The sequence below is a fragment of the Lepus europaeus genome, chromosome 9 (assembly GCF_033115175.1).
Source record: "Lepus europaeus isolate LE1 chromosome 9, mLepTim1.pri, whole genome shotgun sequence".
Taxonomy (NCBI): domain Eukaryota; kingdom Metazoa; phylum Chordata; class Mammalia; order Lagomorpha; family Leporidae; genus Lepus; species Lepus europaeus.
This window is the reverse complement of record NC_084835.1, coordinates 106,541,205-106,560,612: the sequence shown is the minus strand read 5'-3', so window position 1 is coordinate 106,560,612 and position 19,408 is coordinate 106,541,205. Positions and strand designations below refer to the sequence as shown.

The following is a 19,408-nucleotide window of genomic DNA, read 5'->3' as shown; positions in this document are numbered from 1 at the left end:
CAAGGACAAGGATGTGGCTGGGTATAGCCCCCACCCCCGGAGCACCCAGGGAAGTCTCCCATCTAAGACCCTTGCCTTACACCTGCAGAGATGCTCTTCCAGTCTTGGGTTATCAGTCACAGGTTCCAGGAATGAGGATGTGCCTATGTTTTGGGGACCATAGTTGATCCCACTAAAGCACAGAGGTCTCATCTCTGGTGACCCCGGATGTGTGAGGGAGCCCACGGTACTTATCTCTGGTCAGAGACTTTCTTGGCTTGAGCATCCCTTCTGTCCCTAACTCCAGGACCAGTGGAAGGGTGGGCCTTGAGTGAAATGCCCTCCAGTCTGATAGCCAGATGGGAAAATGGGCCACATTCAGACGCCAAAAGTCAAGTTAGAGTATCCATATCCAGAATGCTTGGAGCCATAATTGTTTGGCTTTTTTTTTCCCTTCTTTGGATTTTGGGATATTTGCATGTGCAAGATGAGCTATCTTGGGGATAGGACCCAGTACTAAACATGAAATTGATTTGTTTCATATACACCTTACACACACAGCCTGAACATGGGTGGTACTGGTTTGCTTTGTATTTATTTTTTTAAATGAGTTGGGTGAGACAGATAATTCGCATCTGATGACTCCCTCCCCAAAGGCCCACAATAACCAGGGCTCATCTCCCAGAATGAGTGTTCACGCTGCCTGTTTGTGTGCCTCGTCTTCCCTCGGGAAGCCTAGAGTCCCGGGTGACACCCCCAGAGGCAGCAGTCTGCAGGGGACATTCCACGGCTGGCACAGTCCCTGGTCCCTGGTGGAACCTTTGCTCTCCCCATCATGACAAGTTGAGCACCCTTAGTCCCCAAATCCAGCATCCCCAAGGCTCCAAAATCTTACTTGTTGGAGCTCTGATATAATGTAAGTGGAAAACTCCACACCCAGCCTCTTGTGATAGGTCACAGTCAACACACAGACTCCAGCCAGCTGGTCAGCTAGAGGCTCAGCCACCGGCTGGGGAGTCTGTGTCCCACATTGGGATGCCTTGGCTTCAACACCTGGCGCTCTCTTGTGACCCCAGCTTCCTGCTAGTGTAGACCCTGGGAGGCCATGACTGCTCAAGCGAAAGACCAGAAATTCCTTCCACAGCTCCTGATTGAGTTTTGACCTGGCCCAGCCCTGGTGGGCTCCAGGTGGGCTCCGGGACATGAAGGGCTGAGAAAGCTTGGGAGCGAAAGTAGCTGCTTAGGGAATTCAAGGATATTGAGGAGATGGGAGAAGACCGGAAGTGAGAAGCTCTGCAGGCCTCTTGACCAGAGGCCACCGCTAATCTCCCGCTGTTCTGTCCTGGAGGAAGAAGGTGCTGGAAGACTCAAATCCTGAGAAACCAGAGAGTCACGAAACATGGGGTAAAGTTAAAAGTCCACGCAAGGAGGGTTCGCCGTGAGGCCTGGCCTGCCCAGTGTTAGGAACAGGCCAGGCTGGACCTCAGAAATGGCTGTGTGGGCCCGCTACCTCCCGGGAGAAGAGGCCCAGGGCCTGCCCGAGACTGATGAACTTGTTTTCCTTCCGTTCCAGCCGATCGGTGCTCGCCGTGTTTCCAGAGTGGGTTCTGACAGCATAGCAAGTCTGTACACGTTTCCCAGGGCTGTCTTCCACACTCCACGAGTGGTCCTGGAGGCTGGACACCTGAAAGCAAGGGCTCGGCAGGACTGGATCCTCCTGTGCCTCTCTGCTCCTGGTGGCTGCCAGCAGTGCTGGGCTTACAGGGCATCGCTCCAGTCTCGGCCTCCTCTGTGGTCTGGTGTTTCCCTGTGCCTGGATCCAAATCTCCCTTGCAGAAGTCACTGGATTAGGGCTGGCCTTAGCTGCTCTCTCTTTCCAGATAATGTCAGATCTGCAGGAACCAGGAGTAAGGTTTCGATGTATCTTTTGGGGAAGACAAAATTCAACCTATGCAATCTTCCAAGTGGGTATTATATATTATACAGATACGAAAATGTAGCATACTGTGTTAGTTTCTTAGAGTTTCTGTAGCAAAATACTGCAGACTTAAACAACAGGAATTTGTTTTCTCCGGGGTCTGGAAGCTGTTCTGTGCCAAATCAGGCTGTCAGCTGGGTTGGTTTCTTCTGAGCTCTCTCCTTGGCTTCAAAGTGGCTGTCTTCTTGCTGCGTCATCATGTGGTCTCCCGCTGTGCGTGTTTGTCCTACTCTCCTAGAACAGCACCAGCCACTGGGCTAGGGCCTCTCCTGCTCATCTCCTTTTGGCTTAATTGTATCTTTGCATGTGAGATTAATATGCAATATCTGCACCTTTTTATAGGGCATGATATATTTCAATGCATGTAGACAGTGTACACTGATCAAACCAGGCAACTTGCATATCTATTTCCTTATTTATGCTTAGAGCCTACTAGATCCTCTCATCCAGTTAATTGGGTATGAAATGTTATTGTGAACCAGAGTTGCCCCACTGGGCTATGGAACAGTAGCACCCATCATTCCTGTGTTTTGGTACCCATGGCCCAAAACTCTTCCTGCATCTGGTAAGCTTCATTCTAAATTCAGATCTAGGGCTGATGTGGCACAGCAGGTTAGGCTGCGGCTTCTGATGCCTGCATCCCATATCAGAGTGTCTGAGTCCTGACCACACCACTTCTCATCCAGCTTCCTGCTCATGTGCCTGGGAAGGCAGCTGAAGGTGACCCACGTATTTGGGCCCCTGCCACCCTGTGGGACACCAGGATGGAGCTCCTGGCCTAGACCTAGCTATTACAGTCATTTGAAGAATGAACCAGCAGATGGAAGATCTGTCTCTGCTTTTCAAATAAGTAATGAAATAACTTTTTTAAAAAATGAATTCGGGTTAACTTGTTTAAACTTCCACATGTGGGAAGCAGCATGATTTTTGTCTGTGTTTGCAACACTTAATTCTATTCACTTTGCTGTGAATGTGAGAATTTCATCCTTTCTACAGCTGGAGAATATTTCTTTGTGTATACCTACCTTGTCGTCTTTATCCATTCATCTGTCAATGGACACTGAAGTTGATTCGTGTCTGAACTATTGTGAATAATGCTGCAACAAACATGGGCTTGCGGCGTCTCTTTAAAACGCTGACTGCACTTCCTTTGACTTCATACCCAGAAGTGAGGTAGCTAGCTCATACAATAGATCTACTTTTAGCTTTTGCATTTCCACCAAGAGTGTGTAAACATTATATTTTCTGTGTATCCTTGCCAGTGGTTTTTTTTTTATTTTTGATAAAAGCCAATTTAATTGGAGTGAGATAATCTCATTGTTCTGATTTGCATTTTCTTGGTGATAAATAATACTTGCACATTTCCTCATATTTATTAGCTATTTGTATTTCTTTTGTAAACTATCTATTCAGATTCTCCCTGCCAATAAACCAGATTGCTTTTTCATGGAGTTTTTTGTTTTCTGGTTTTTATTGTTAAACTCCTTTCATACTCTGAATATCCCTCCTTTTTCAGATGAATTGTTCATAAATATTTCCTCCCATTCTGTCAAATGTCTTTTTACTCTGTTTTCTTTGCTGTGCAGAGCTTCTTGGTTCGATAAAATCCCGTTGTCCTGTCTTACTTTTGTTGCCTGTGCTTTGGGGGTTTTGTCAAAAAAAAATCACTTATGCTAATGTCTTAACGTTACACTTATGTTTTCATCTCATGGTCTTGGGTCTTGTGTTTAGATTTTGATCAATTTTTAGTTGATTTTGTGTATAGGGTAAGAAGCAGGGCACTGTTGCAAATTTGAATCTTCTGCACTGTTTTCCTAGTCCTGCTTATTGAAGAGTATCTTTTGTCCAGTGCATGTTTGGTAGCTTTGTTGAAACTCATTTGGCTATGGCTTCATAGATTGATGTCTACATCTCTCTTCTGCCCCATAGGTCTGTGTGTCTTGTTTTTATTCCAGGACCATGCTGTTTTGGTTATAATAGCGCTGTAACATGTCTTGAAATCTGATACTATGGTACCTTTAGCTTTGTTCTTTTTAGCACAAGATTGCTTTGGCTGTTAGGAGGTCTTTTATGTGTCCATGTGAATTTTAGGATTGTTTGTTCTAGTTCTGTGAATTATGTCATTGATATTTCAATAGGGATTGCACTGAATCTTTAAACAACTTTGGGCAGAATGGGCATTTTAATGCATATTCTTCTAATCCATGAACATGGAAGTTCTTCCCATTTCTTTTGATGTCTTGTTCAATTTCTCTTATTACTGTGTTGTAACTTTCACTGTGGAGGTCTTTCATATCTTTGGTTAAATTTATTCCAACATATCTGTAGCTATGAGGATACTTAGAGTTTATGGAAAGAGCAAATTAAAAGATAGGCTTATTTGGGTATAAATTTTAAAGCCTCGCATAATTATTTCATAATACATCTTCTATGAGCTCTTTGATAGACTAGCGTATGCATGGATTTCAAGAGTTTTTTGCACCAAAATATTTTTGATTCTCCATGAACATTGTTAGGTACCCTTAGATTGTGAATGAATTGCTCTTATTTCTTGTTTATTGGTGTGTAAAAATGCTACTGACTTGTACATGGTGATTTTGTATTCTACAACTGAGTTTCAGTTCTAGTCTTTTTTTGATTCTCTAGGTTTTTTTTTGTTTTTTTGTTTTTTTAAGAGAGAGACTCGGCCGGCGCCGTGGCTCAACAGGCTAATCCTCCGCCTTGCGGCGCTGGCACACCAGGTTCTAGTCCCGGTCAGGGCGCCGGATTCTGTCCCGGTTGCCCCTCTTCCAGGCTAGCTCTCTGCTGTGGCCTGGGAAGGCAGTGGAGGATGGCCCAAGTGCTTGGGCCCTGCACCCGCATGGGAGACCAGGAGAAACACCTGGCTCCTGGCTTCGGATCAGTGCGGTGCGCCGGCTGCAGCGGCCATTGGAGGGTGAACCAACGGCAAAGGAAGACCTTTCTCTCTGTCTCTCTCTCTCTCTCACTATCCACTCTGCCTGTCAAAAAAAAAAAAAAAGAGAGACTCATATCTGTGCAAATAGCAATAATTTGACTTTGTCCCTTCCTATTTGTATGCCTTTTCTTTCTTTCTCTTGCCTAACTGCTCTGGCCAACACTTCTGGGAGTATACTGAATGAGAGCAGTGAGAGTTAGATACCCTTGTCTGATTCCAGATCTTGGAGGAAATGCTTTGGCTTCCCCCGTTGAATATGATCTTTTCTGTGGGTTTGTCATCTATGGCCTTTGATTATGTTGATGTATGACTCTTTTAGACCTAATTTGTTCAGGGTTTTTATCATGAAAGGAGGTTGGATTTTTTTCAGCTTTTTCTGTAGCTATTGAGATGATGCCAAAGCTTTTATCCTTAATTCTGCTGATATGATGGATTATGGTATTGATTTGTGTATGTTGAAATATCCCTGTGTCCCCAGGGTAAATCCCACAGGATCATGGTGAATAATCTTTTTGATGTGCTGTTGGATTTGATTTACTAAGACTTCACTGAAAACGTTCATATATGTGTTCATCAGGGATACTGGTCTGCCGTTGTCTTTGATGTTTATCTCTTTTAAAAATCCTATGTGTGGACCCCAAAGAGTTAGTGGGGGGAAAAAAGAATTAAAAGATAAATTTATTTTGGTGCAACAATTTTAAATCCATGCATAGTCTTTTCATAATACATTTTATAAGCTTTTTAAAGATTGCTTATGTTTCCAAATACAATCACATTCTGAGATATTGGGGTTAGGACTTCAGCCTCTGAATTTGAGGAAAGCACAATTCAGCGCATAATACAAATTAAAAATAACAATGAAATCTAGAATATTCCTTAGTACAAATTGCACACATAGCTAGTTGACTCTCACAGAATCCTTTCACTGTTTGCGAGCCTGCTGTCCCTAGCCAATCCATGGTGTGGTGCTGACATGAATGTTGGTTGATACTTTTGTTTATCTGAAGGAGTACTAAGGCTGCGAAACAAGATGTACGCCACAATTTCACTGTTTCCGTATGTGAGCAACTCTTTTTGCTGACTCAGATGGCCATCTGAGTGTTGGAATATTTGCTCGTCTTTCTGTGCTGTTCATAATGTAGTTACAGACCCTGCACTTCCTTTATGCTACATGTACATTCTTAACCATTTCTCCATCATGTCTTTAAGTCTAGATGGCCAACAAATGAATCGAGTGGTTGGTAACCTCCTTGGTGGTGTCTTTGCACCGTGGCTGCCTGCTGGGGGGAAGTTAGAAGGCCCTGGGCAGTAGCATACTGTAACGCTGACCATAGAGACCCAGGGACATAATAGCTGCAAGGGCACTGATAATAGTTTATCATACCACTATATTTTGCTATTTTTTTGAATATTACTTTTGTTCTTAATTGTAGATATGTATGATTTAGCCCTTAATGATAACTGTTGAACAATTGGCTTGACAATCTTAACAACCAGCTCTCTCAAGTCAGCACAGACCAGCTGTAGCACACTGCTATGCCTAGGAATCAGACTCGTAAATAATTTTGCTGTCGATGCTTAGAATTGAGAAAACACGAGTGAGGACACTTGTCCAGAAAGGTGACATGACTTGGGCAAGGTCACACAGTTACTGGCTCAGACTGGATGAGACCCCAGGCCTCAGGACAGCCTGTCTAGCACCATTTGGACAGCTGCACATGTTGTCGGAAAAACCTGACCAGGTTACAAGAAAAGTGTAAGAAAGAAAGGAGCAGAGTGCTGCTAGGAGGAAGGTTCCAGGGACCAAGTCTAGAGGGAAGGAGAGAGAGGCCCGATCATCAGCACAGGGCGTCACGGACGGGTTTGTCTAGGAATTAGAAATAGGTGAGCGTTAAGGAAGAGGACAGCTAATGCTGTAGTGGTCAAGGAGGAAGACAACTGAAGGGGAGGAAACTCGTTAATCAGGAAGTCAGATGTCGGCTGTCTTAGTTTTGTACATAAGAGATTTACTGAGTATGTATTTCCACGGATGAAGGAGTTTGCAACAGTAACAAAACTAGAAGCAAAGGTACCAGAGCACTGGAACACGTGCATGAAGGCTTGGGCAGAAAATAGGGGCAAAAAAATATATATAGCACTTCAAAATGGCAGTAGAAAATAATTAAGAGACAAGTTGATTTTGGTGCAAAAAAAAAAAAAATGAAACCTGGGTATGGTTTTTATCATAATATGCATTTGCCATGAACTTTTCGAAGACGCTGCTATGCATGGATTTCAAAGAAATTCTTACCAGAACCAGCTTATGTTTTAATTCTGTTTTACACAAAATTGAGTCAGCCTCCTAAGTCCCCAAGACGTGAGAGGGCGGCAGAATCAAAGCACCCGAGAGTGTTTGGATTTTGTTCCCAGTAAGGCAGTGGGTGTGTTATCTACTAGAAAACCAGTGGTCAGAGGATGGTAGAAAAGGCAATGGGAGGTCTTGTTTTAGGATTGACATTCCTGCAGTATTCTTTCCCACATTGTCCACACCCTTGAACCCACCCGACTGCTGCCAGAATGAGTCTGACAGGCAGTCTCTGGCCTGTTCTGGAAGACCCAACATCCCCGAGGGGTTTCAGGGGCCCTCTCTCTGCCTCATTCCTCAGCCCCCTGCCCGTTATCCCAGGACCTGAGAGACCAGCACTGGGTTTGGGGTTGGAAATGGCACTTTAAAATGTCCTAGTAAATGCAGTGTGTAATTTAAAAGGTACACAGGGAAAACAAATGCCTGTGTTTTCATCACCCAGCTTGAAAATAAGTTCAGCCCCTAGGCTGAGTGTGGAGGTTTCCTTCTAAACTTCTGTTTCTCAACATCATATCACAGGCCTATAGCAACCGAGAACCTTCATGAGCACGTATGGCCTAGGTGCTGTGTGGAATCTCCTTGCAGTGCTGTGGGTGTTTTTTTTTTTTATTATTATTTCTGTGTGGCCCCTCTATGATACATGTCATTCTACATGTTGCTGGTGTGTGTTGCCCTTGTTGGTCCTTCTAGCCAATGACCTAATGTGCAGACTCCACTGTCAGGACTGGAGCCCATGTCCTCTATCTCTGCCACTTACTGTAGGCAGGACACTTGACATCTCTGTAGCTCAGTTTCCTCACTCATAAAATAGAGCTGATAATGACTGTTAGCCATATCTGAGGCTGAGGGGCTGGGGGGCTGCAAGGGACGGCTCCCGCCCAGAGCTGGCAGTGGAGCCTGCCCTGTAGAAGTCCTCACGGAGCACTGACTCTTTGATCCGCATGGTAGTCGGGAAAACCATACTGAGAACCAAGGTCAGAACCACACGCTGTGCTTCAGAAATCTCGGGCAAAATGTCAAGGCCACAGTGCCACGTATTTTCTGGTACATTAGAATGAAATCGGTTAAAACAATCTCATTTATGCCTATCACATAACTCCCTTTTGAAATAGCTTGGAAATTTTTAACTTAAAGAACATGGTTGGTGCGTGACCATGGTAACTTGTACAGCTTTTGCTCGGTGGTGACGCACAAGGACAGTAAGTGACACCACCTCGCCACCAGAAATACACCCGAGTCATTGTACCTTCTTGGCTCACTTAGGGAACATTCGCACAAGCTCTGGCCTACTGTCAGTATCCTTAAGAGCTGTAGCAAAACATAATCAATTCCAAAATGTGACTTAAAGAAGGGTATTGAATCAAATGGATTTCTGTTTAAACCCCCCCCCCATTTTATTAAATACTAGGACATTAATCCAGTGGAAAATGGTAAATAATTGCTTGAGTTCATATGCCGCTGTGAACTACTCAGTATTAGATCAAAACTTTGATTTACCTCGATGGTGTATATTACATGACCAATATGAGCAATTTGGTGTATATTGCATGAGCAAGTGTTTTTCAATTCCAAATAAACTAGTCATGCACTCGAAATGGAAATTGCCACGTCAGTCGATCTGGCTTTGGAAAAGAGTGAGTGTTTACATCTCCTTGTGAGTGGTTTCCCATCAGCATCAACAGTGAATCTTTCTCCTGAAGGAGAGGTTGCCCCACTGAAAACAAATCCGACTTCCTGCCCACTGCGTGCAGGAAAGCTGGATGTGCCCTTAGTTGGAAGAATAATGTTGGAAAAGTAACAACAAATCGGGGCCGCACGGAGGCCTCCATCTCGCATGCAGAAGGCGGCCTACAGTCTCGCTTCCTCTAGCCCAAGCCAGCACATTTAGCAAGCACGCCTTAGAATTCCCCATCCAGCACGCATGGCAAAAGTTTTCCCTGCATAATGAAGCAACTCATTACCGAAGGCAGACTAAATGTTTAGAAACAGAAATAAACCAAGGTAGCTCCTACAACAGTGAAATGTTACCCGTGTCAGTAATGCTAAACAGCATTGCACAATTTACAAACAGTTCTCATCTTTATAAGACATTGGTCCACAAAGATTGCTTCCAGCTAAATGGACAGATCTGCAGTCAAAATTCCTCCCCCGCCCCAGATTGCTGGCATACTTTGTAAACTAAGGCATGTCTTGTCTTCCCTGTTCGGTTCTGTTTTTAATTCTGCAAAGTCTAACACGTTTCAAGCGTGAACCTTGGCCCGCCTCGTGTCCACCTACCCAATGGGCCAGAGAAACCCACTTACTTCTTAAAGCGTATTCTTTGGGCTTCACCGAATTCAGATCAGAAAGGAATTCATCAGTATCTTGCATGCACTTGAGAGAAATGTTTCTTGCAGGAAAACCGAAAGGGAATTGAAACTGGAAAGAGAGCAGGCCAAGTAGTAAAGCCAGGTCCCTCATTGCCTCTGAAGCCGCTGGGATAAACCACTCTTCAAAGATGAAGGCCTTTATATTCAGGAAGCACTTGTCTGTGACATGCTGCAGGCAGATGTGACATTGCTCACTTTTAACAGGCAGAGCGACAAGCTCCATCTCAAAGCCACCTGCAAAGCGGCGGTGCTGGGCAAACCATGGAAACCGATTGATGCACAACTTGTGATTGCGGAATAAATGGCGCTGTGGCTGTGGGCACCGCTGAGCACCTGGCTCCTTTAGTTATGCAGATTACCGTCTCCAGCTACCGTGACATTGGCTGGGTGTCCTCTGCTTAGATGGCCTGCTGTGCCTCTCTGGGTTGGAAAAATATTCTGACGGTGTTAAGTGGCAGTGTTTGCTTTTTGTCCAAGAGCAATGATGAATCCAATGTATGAATCATGAGGAATCTTCAAAAAGTTCATGGAAAATACATGCAATAAATAGGAATTTCAACATGTTTTCGCTTTTAAGATCAGTTTACCTTTTAATTCAACTTTTTGATGAAACTATTTCCTTTTTAGGAGAGGCAAATTCACTTTTCTAAACTCTAAATCATTTGTAGGAATACAGACAGATAGAGGCACTTCAGATACTATTGGGAAGCTATCAAGAAACACATTAGGGTCCACAACTAAGAGAAATTGATTTTTTGAATAACATATTTTATCACATGGAAAGAAAACTCTTATTGGAAAGGCCAATGAATCCTTCGCTGTCATCCTAGCCTTGTTCTAAGTCATAAAATACAACACTTAAATGAAATTCTTTTCTAAAGAGTCAAAACCTACTTTTGCTAGCTTTGTGATTCATTTTCCTGAGCATTAAAGAGTTCAGCATAAACATTTTTAATAACAGTTTCACGTTACCTAGTACATGAACATGTTTTACATTCTCCCCTCCTGGATATGGTTACTCCTAATACACGAATGTGTAGTCTTTGAGAATTTTCTAAGTAAATACTAAAGTCTAAAGGTGAGCATGTTGGTGTACACATATTTTTTGTTACTTTTTAAATTATACAGGAAACAGATTTCATGAATTTTTCCCCAGAAGCCTTTTATTTAAGGGGGGCCAACTTCATACATTTCATAATACAACTTTAGGGACGCCATACCCTCCCTCCAAGCCACGCTCCCAATCCTCTTCCTCATCCCTCTCCTATTCCCGTTCTTATTTACTAAGATCTATTTTCAATTAACTTTATACACATATGATTATACTAAGTAAAGAGCTCAACAGTATAAAAAAGTTACTCAACAGTCAAGACAAGAGCTGTTCAAAATCATCACATCTCAAAGTGTCAATTTCACTTCTATAAATTGCCTTTTAGAGCTCTCTTAGTTATCACAGACCAGGGAGAACATGTAGTATTTGTCCTTTGGGACTGCCTTATTTTACTAAGTATGATATTTTTCCATATTCATCCATTTTGTTGCAAATGACCGGATTTCATTTCTTGTTTTTTGTTGTTGTTGTTGTTGTTCTTGTCTTCCTGTTTTTTTACCACTGTGTCATATTCCATGGTGTACATATCCCATAAATTCTTTATCTAGTCATCAGTTGATGGGCATTTAGGTTGATTCCATATCTTAGCTATTGTGAATTGAGCTGTAATAACCATGGGGGTGCAGATTACTCTTTTATTTGCTGATTTCATTTCCCTTGGGTAAATTCCCAGGAGTGGGATAGCTGGGTTATAAGGCAGGTCTACATTCAGATTTTTGAGGTATCCCATACTGTCATCCATAGTGGTTTTACCAGTTTATATTCCCACCAACAGTGGATTAGGGGGCCTTCTTCCCCACATCCTCACCAGCATTTGTTGTTGATTTCTGTATGAAAGCACTAACTAGGGTGAGATGAAGCCTCATTGTGGTTTTAATTTGCATTTCCCTGATGGCTAGTGATCCTATAGATTTTTTTCATGTGTCTATTGGCCATTTGGATTTCCTCATTTGAAAAATGTCTAAGTCCTTGGCCCATTTCTTAACTGGGTGGTTTGTTTTGTTGTGGAGTTTCTTGAGCTCTTTACATATCGTGGCCATCAATCCTTTATCAGTTGCATAGTTTGCAAATAATTTCTCCCATTCTGTCAGTTGCCTCTTCACCTTGCTGAGTGTTTCTTTGGCTGTCCAGAATCTGCTCAATTTGATGTAATCCCACTTGTAAATGTTGGCTTTGATTGCCTGTGCCTCTGAGTCTTGACCAAGTACTCTGACTATGCCAATGTCTTGAGGGTTTCCCGGATGTTCTCTAATGATTTGATGGTATGAGGTCATAGGTATAGTTCTTTAATCCATTTTGAATTGATTTTTGTGAAAGGTGTAAGGTAGGGGGTCCTGCTTCATACTCCTGCATGTGGAAATGTAGCTTTCTCAGCACCATTTGTTGAAGAGAGTCCTTGCTCCAAGGGTTGGTTTTTAGCTCCTTTGTCAAACATAAGTTGGTTACAGATGCTTGGATTGATTTCTGGCATTTCTATTCTGTTCCATTGGTCTATCCATCTGTTTTTGTTCCTGTACCAGGCTGTTTTGATTATAACTGCCTTGTAGTAGGTCTTAATATTTGGTATTATTATGCCTCCAGCTTTGCTTTTGTGATATAAGATTGCTTTAACTGTTTGAAGTCTCCTGTGTTTCTGTATGAATTTCAGCATCTTTTTTTTTTTTTTTTTTTTTTTTTTGGACAGGCAGAGTGGATAGTGAGATAGAGAGACAGAGAGAAAGGTCTTCCTTTTTGCCGTTGGTTCACCCTCCAATGGCCGCTGCGGCCGGCGCATCGCGCTGATACGAAGCCAGGAGCCAGGTGCTTCTCCTGGTCTCCCATGCGGGTGCAGGGCCCAAGCACTTGGGCCATCCTCCACTGCCTTCCCGGGCCATAGCAAAGAGCTGGCCTGGAAGAGGGGCAACCAGGATAGAATCCGGCACCCCAACCGGGACTAGAACCCGGTGTGCCGGCGCAGCAAGGCGGAGGATTAGCCTGTTAAGCCATGGTGCCGGCCAGCATCATTTTTTCTATATCTGAGAAGAATGTCTTTGGTATTTTGATTGGTATTGCATTGAATCTGTAAATGGCTTTTGGTAGTATGGACGTTTTGATGATATTGACTTCCAATCCATGAACATGGAAGACTTTTTATTTGTATCTTCTATCTCTTTGGTGTTTTGTAATTTTCATTGTAGAGATCTTTGACATCCATGTTTAAATTTATTTCAAGGTATTTGATTTTTTGGTAGCTATTGGAAATGGGATTGATCTTAGAAGTTCTTTCTCAGCTATGGCATTGTCTATGTATACAAAGGCTGTTGATTTTTGTGTGTTGATTTTGTATCCTGCTACTTTACCAAACTCTGAGTTCCAATAGTCTCTTAGTGGAGGCTTTTGATCCTCTACATATAGAATCGTGTCATCTGAAAATAGGGATAGTTTGACTTCCTCCTTCCCAGTTTGTATCCCTTTGTTCTCCTGATGACTCTGGCTAACACTTCCAGGATTATATTGAATAGCAGTGGTCAGAGTGGGCATGCTTGTCTAGTTCTGGATCATAGTGGAATGCTTCCAACTTCTCTCCATTCAGTAGGAAGCTGGCTGTGGGTTTGTCATAAATTGCCTAGATTGTGTTGAGGAATGTTCCTTCTATACCCAATTTGCTTTGTTTTTATCATGAAAAAGTGTTATCAAATGCTTTCTCTGCATCTGTTGAGATAATCATATGGTTTTTGTTCAGTTTTTTTTTTTTTTATAGAGAATGAACTTTTTTAAAAAAAAAATTTATTTATTTGAAAGGTAGAGTGACAGTGAGGGAGAGACAGAAAAGTCTTCCTTCCATTGGTTCACTCCCCAAGTGGCCACAAAGGCCAGAGCTGCGCTGATCCAAAGCCAGGAACCAGGAGCTTCCTCCAGGTCTCCCATGTGGGTACAGGGGCCCAAGGACTTGGGCCATCTTCTGCTTTCCCAGGCAGCATCAGAGAGCTGGATTGGAAGAGGAGCAGCCGGGACTCAAACCAGCACCCATATGGGATGCCGGCACCACAGACGGAGGACTAGCCCACTGTGTCATGGCGTCAGCCCCTATCTTTCAGTTTTAGTGTGATGTATCACACTGACTTTGTGCACACTGAACCATCCCTGCACACCAGGGATAAATCCCACTTGGTCTGGGTGGATGATGATTCTGATGTGTTGTTGGATTCGATTGGCTCGAATTTTCTTGAGGATTTTTGCGTTTATGTTCATCAGGGAAATTGGTCTGTAGTTCTCTCTCTGTTGTCTTTTCCAGATTTAGGAATTAAGGTGATACTGGCTTCATGGAAAGAATTTGGGAGGATTTCCTCCCTTTCAATTGTTTTGAATAACTTGAAGAATTGGAGTTAGCTCTTTAAATGTCAGGTAGAATTCAGCAGTGAAGCCATCTAGTCCAGGGCTTTTCTTTTTGGGGAGGGTCTTTATTACTGATTCAGTTTCTGTCTTGGTAATGAGTCTCTTTAGGTTTTCTATGTCTTCATGGCTCAATTTAGGTAGGTCATATGTGTCCAGGAATCTATCCATGTCTTCTAAATTTCCTGACTTGTTGTCATATAGCTCTTTGTGGTAATTTCTGATGATTCTTTTTATTTCTGTGGTGCCGGTTGTTACATATCCTTTTTCATCTCTAATTCTATTAATTTGATTCTTCTCCCTCCTTTTTTGATGAGTTGGGCCAATGGTGTGTCAATGTTTATTTTTTCAAAAACCTAGCTCTTCATTTTGCTGATCTCTTGTATTTTTTTGTCTCAATTTTGTTGATTTCTTTAATTTTAACTTCTTTTCTTCTACCAGTTTAGGATTTGTTTTGCTGTTTCTCTAGATCCTTGAGATGCATTGATAGCTCATTTACTTGGTGCCTTTCTAATTTCTTGATGTAGGCACCAATCACTATAAACTTTCCCCTAAGCACTGCTTTTGCTGTATCCCATAAGTTTTGATATGTTGTGTTGTCGTCTTCGTTTCCAGAAATTTTTTGATTTCTCTTTTGACTTCCTCTGTGACCCACTGTTCATTCAGGAGCGTGTTGTTCAGTCTCCACGTGTCGGCATACACTCCAGAGGATCCTGAGTTGCTGATTCCCTGCTTCTTTCCATTGTGATCTGAGAAGATGTATGATTTCAAATTTTTCTTTAATTTGCTGAGACTTGCTTTATGGCTAGGGTGTGGTCGATCCTAGAAAAGGTTCTGTGCACTGCTGTGAAGAATGTGTATTCTGCAACTGTAGAATGCAAAGTTCTGTAGGTATCCGTTAGGTCCATTTGGCCTATAGTGTCGGTTAACTGTTTCCTTGCTGACTTTCTGTCTGGTTGATCTGTCCCCTGCTGAAAGTGGGTTATTGAAATTCCCCATTACTATTGTATTTAAATCTATTTCTCCCTTTAGGTCCCTTAACATGTATTTTAAATAGCCCTGAAATCAGGTGCATATATAATCTATAATAGTCACATCTTCCTGTTGACTTGATCCCTTTATCACTACATAGTGTCCTTCTTTGTCTCTTTTAACAGTTTTTATGTTAAAGTCTATTTTGTCTAATCTTAGGATGGTTATACCAACTCTTCTCTTTCTCTTACTATGGAATATCTTTCCATCCGTTCACTTCAGTCTGCATATATCTTTGTTGGTGAGATGTGTTTCTTATAGGCAGCAAGTAGATGGGTTTTGTTTCTTAATCCATTCTGCCAGTCTGTATCTTTTAACTGGAGAGTTGAGACCATTTACATTCAAGTGGCTATTGATGAGTAATGACTTGGTGCTGCCATTTTCCCCATAAATACTCCTGTTGCTTACTTTGGGTTTCCTCTGTACTTCTGCTGGGAGACTTTCTGCCTTCACCGTCTTTCACAGTGATGACCAGGTTTCTGTGTGTAGCACATCCCTTGGCATCTATTATAAGGCTGAACAGATAGTGACAAATTTTTTCAATTTCTATTTGTTATGGAAGGTCTTTATTACACCTTCATTCAGAAATGAGAGCTTTGCAGGGTATAGTGTTCTGGATTTAGTTTTTTTTTTTTTTCTTAAGACTTGGAGGGCTGGCACTGTGGTATAGCAGGTAAAGCTGCCACCTGCAGTGCTGGCATCCCATATGGGCACCAGTTCAAGTCTCAGCTACTCTACTTCCGATCCAGCTCTTTGCTTGTCCTGGGAAAGCAGTAGAAGATGGCTGAAGTCCTGGGGCCCCTGCACCCACGTGGGAGACCCAGAGGAAGCTCCTGGCTCTTGGCTTCGGATCAATGCAGCTCAGGCTGCTGTGGCCATCTGGGGAGTGAACCAGCAGATAGGAGACCTCTCTTTCTCTGCCTTTGCCTCTCTGTAACTCTCCCTTTCAGATGAGTAAATAAATCTTAAAAAAGAAAAAAAAAAAAAAACTTGGAATACATCTTGCCATTCTCCCCTAGAGTTTCGATGAGAAATCGGCTGTGAGTCTAATTGGAGATCCTGTGAAAGTAAGCTGGCATTTCTCTTGTGTACGTTTTAGAATCTTTCCTGTATGTTTTACTGTGGAGAGTTTGACTACAATGTCGTGATTAAGATCTTTGCTGGCCATGTCTATTAGGAGTTCTATGTGCTTCCTGTACTTGGATGTTCTTTTCTTTCTCCAAATTAGAGAAGTTTTCTGTAACTTCCTTTCACTAAATAGGCCTTCTAATCCATTCTCTTTTCATGCCTTCAGGAACTCCTAAGACCTGTATGTTGGGTCATTTGATAGTATCCTATAAATCTCCAACACTGTGTTTTTTAAGATTTATTTATTTGAAAGTCAGAGTTACACCGAGAGAAGGAGAGGCAAAGAGAGAGCGAGGTCTTCCATCTGCTGGTTCACTCCCCAATTGGCCACAACAGTTGGAGCTGGGCCCATCTGAAGCCAGGAGCCAGGAGTTTCTTGCAAGTCTCCCATACAGAGGCCCAAGCACTTGGGCCATTTTCTATTGCTTTTCCAGGCCATAGTAGAGAGCTGGATGGGAAGTGGAGCAGCCAGGACTTGAACCAGTGACCTTAAGGGATGATGGCACTACAGGCAGTGGCTTTACCTGCTATACCATAGCATCAGCCCCCAACACTGTTTTTTAGTTTTCTGATTTTTTTTGACTGTAAAATTTCCAGCAATTTGTCTTCTAACTCGGATATTATTTGCTCTGTTTCACCAAGTCTGTAAGGCTTTCCACGTCATTTTGTATTCTATTGAATTCTTCATTTCCAGGATTTCATTTTGATTTCTCTTTAAGATCTGTTTCATGGGAGAAATTTTATTTCATGTCGTGCAGATTTCATTAGTTTGTGGACTTGCTTCTGACTCCTTCTAAGTAATCCTCCAATCAGTTTTTTGGATTGCGTTCTGGCATTTCTTCAGTCTCTTCATCTGCACATTCTAGTATTGAATTGCTGCATTCTTTTGGGGGCGTCATGTTGTCTTATTCTTGTTTCTTGAATTGCTGCCTTTATTATATGACATTTGTGGAGATACTTGGTTTCCTTTTTTTTCCCCTGTGATAGTTTTTAACTTTGGACTGTGCCTCTATGGCTTAGTGGAGTGCCTGCTTTTTTCAGTGAATACTCAGAGGTGTGGGGTGGGTGTGGCCAGGGATCTCTGTTCTCAGTGCTCCATGGTGAAGGGAGTGTCTAAGGTGACACCCAGGTTGGGCATGGTAAATCCTTTTTTTTTTTTTTTTTTTTTTTTTAAATCAGGAGATTTGTTCTGCTCTGTTGGTGTAGTCTCATGCTCACCTCTTCTCAAAGGAAACCAGTGCCTGGGCGCTAGCCCCATTGGGTACATTATTCATCCATGGTGCCACAAGAACCACACAAAGGATCCTTGGTGTAAGCACAGATCCCTCAGCAGTGACCCTCACCAGGGAGTCGGGGAGCCCCGAGCATGTGGAGCTGCCCACAGTGACTGCCCAAAGCCCCAGCCACACCCTGTGCCCTCCCACACAGCCACAGTGTTTTCACTGTCAGGAGCTCCCAGCCCCCTGTCAGTTCTCCCTGCCAGGCTCGGGCTCGGAGCTGGTTGCTGGTGTGGTTGTTACATATGTCCAAATGGTGCCTGCCTCGCTCTGCTCATTACAGGACACAGGTGCAGGCTGCTTGGGAGAGAGAAACGTGCCCCCGTTGTTTCTCCTCCAGGTTGGCAGGTGCACTGTCCCCAACAGGGCTCCAAGCCATATTCAAACAAGGCTCTTCCCACAGCTTTATTGCCAGTGGCCTGGGCTGCTGCAGTCTGGTCTCACCTCTCTCCAAAGCTGGTGCCGAGGCTCTCAGCTGCTGGGGTCCTGAGTTGTGCACATCCATACCCTCCACGTAAATTCACAGCGTCCCTCTAATTTGCATGGAGTTTCCTCTGCTGTTTTCTCCCTGACTCTTCCCTGAGACTGCACTCTCCACTTGTTTTAAACTGTCTTCCCCTAGACTAGAGCACCAAGCTCCCTCCCTATTCCACCATCTTGGATCTCTTCAAATTTCATAGATAAGATTCCAAGAAAATTCCTTCCACCAGCCCTCTCTCCTTCCTTTTTTTCTTTAAATTTCTTGCATTATCATACTTTGAATTTGCTTCATAATATAATTATTTATAAACACAGATTCTAAACAAAGTGCTCTGAGTAAAAGGTAGATAGCCCACTGTTGCACGGGGTCTATGAACCTTTTTAAAAAAATGCTTTTGTATCTGAGCTATCATTTTCTCCCTTTTGCGGATTCATCACTGTTAGGAATTGGAAAAGGAGTGTACGTTTTACTCAGCTCAACAGTTTAATTTTTACTGAGTGTTTGCTCTGTGTCAGGCCAATGCTAAGTAGCAGGGATGCTGAGACAAATAAATGCCAATTTCTAGTCCTTCTCTATCCCTGTTTAATCTGAGCCCAGTCACAAGAAGAGAAGCTGCCCAGGAAGTGGCGCGGAGAGGGTTCAGCATGGTGAGCAGGTGACTGATGTGTTCCAAGACCTACAAGGGCACACAGGGACCGGGAGGTGACCATGAGATCGGGCCCTTAGAGAAAGCTGCAGCCATCCCCAGGGCTCTGGGGATCAAGGGAAGTGAAGCACTATGGGCCCCAGGAGAGTGGTGTTCCCTATTGGCACTGGGGATGCAGAGGGAGAAGTTGCTTGGTACTGATGATAGCAGAGAGCTGGGATAGCGCCTCATGACAGAAACAGAGGCAGGCACTGCAGAGTGTCTACGCCCAGAACAGTGGGTACAGGTATCCTGGCATCTTCCCTCCTCCATCCTCTGCTAGTACCTCCCACTGCCAATTGAAATAGGTGCCAGCTGGCACAGGAGCCTGGCCACTGGAGCCTACAGGTCAGCTCCCTATACCTTGAGGCCCTGCTGCATGCCGAATGGATGGCATGATCTGTGGCCAGCACTGTGGTGTAATGGTTAAAGCTGCCACCTGCAGCACCGGCATTCCATATGTGTGCTGCTTCGAGTCCTGGCTGCCCACTTCCGATCCAGCTCCCTGCTAATACTCCTGGGAAAGCAGTGGGAGATCACCCAAATCCTTGAGCCCCTGTCCCCACATAGGAGATCTGGGAGAAGCTCCTGGCTCTTAACTTCGGCCTGACCCAGCCCTGACTGTTGTGGCCATTTGGGGAGTGAACTAGCCGATGGAAAATTTCTCTCTCTCTCTCTCTCTCTCTCTCTCTCTCT

The 19,408-nt window shown here is 43.5% G+C and overlaps 1 protein-coding gene across 1 annotated transcript in view; it reads right to left on the bottom strand.

Annotated features, from left to right (window-relative positions):
* The window catches only part of LOC133766374 (O-acyltransferase like protein-like), a 59,961-nt gene extending 40,868 nt beyond the window's left edge, over nt 1–19,093 (bottom strand). The window contains exons 1-2 of the mRNA XM_062200035.1: nt 19,076–19,093; nt 9,561–9,795 (exon numbers count right to left, since the gene is read on the bottom strand). Coding sequence (XP_062056019.1) covers nt 9,561–9,795; nt 19,076–19,093 — 253 coding nt within the window. The remainder of the gene's footprint in view (nt 1–9,560; nt 9,796–19,075) is intronic.
* Between the last annotated feature and the right edge of the window lie 315 nt (nt 19,094–19,408).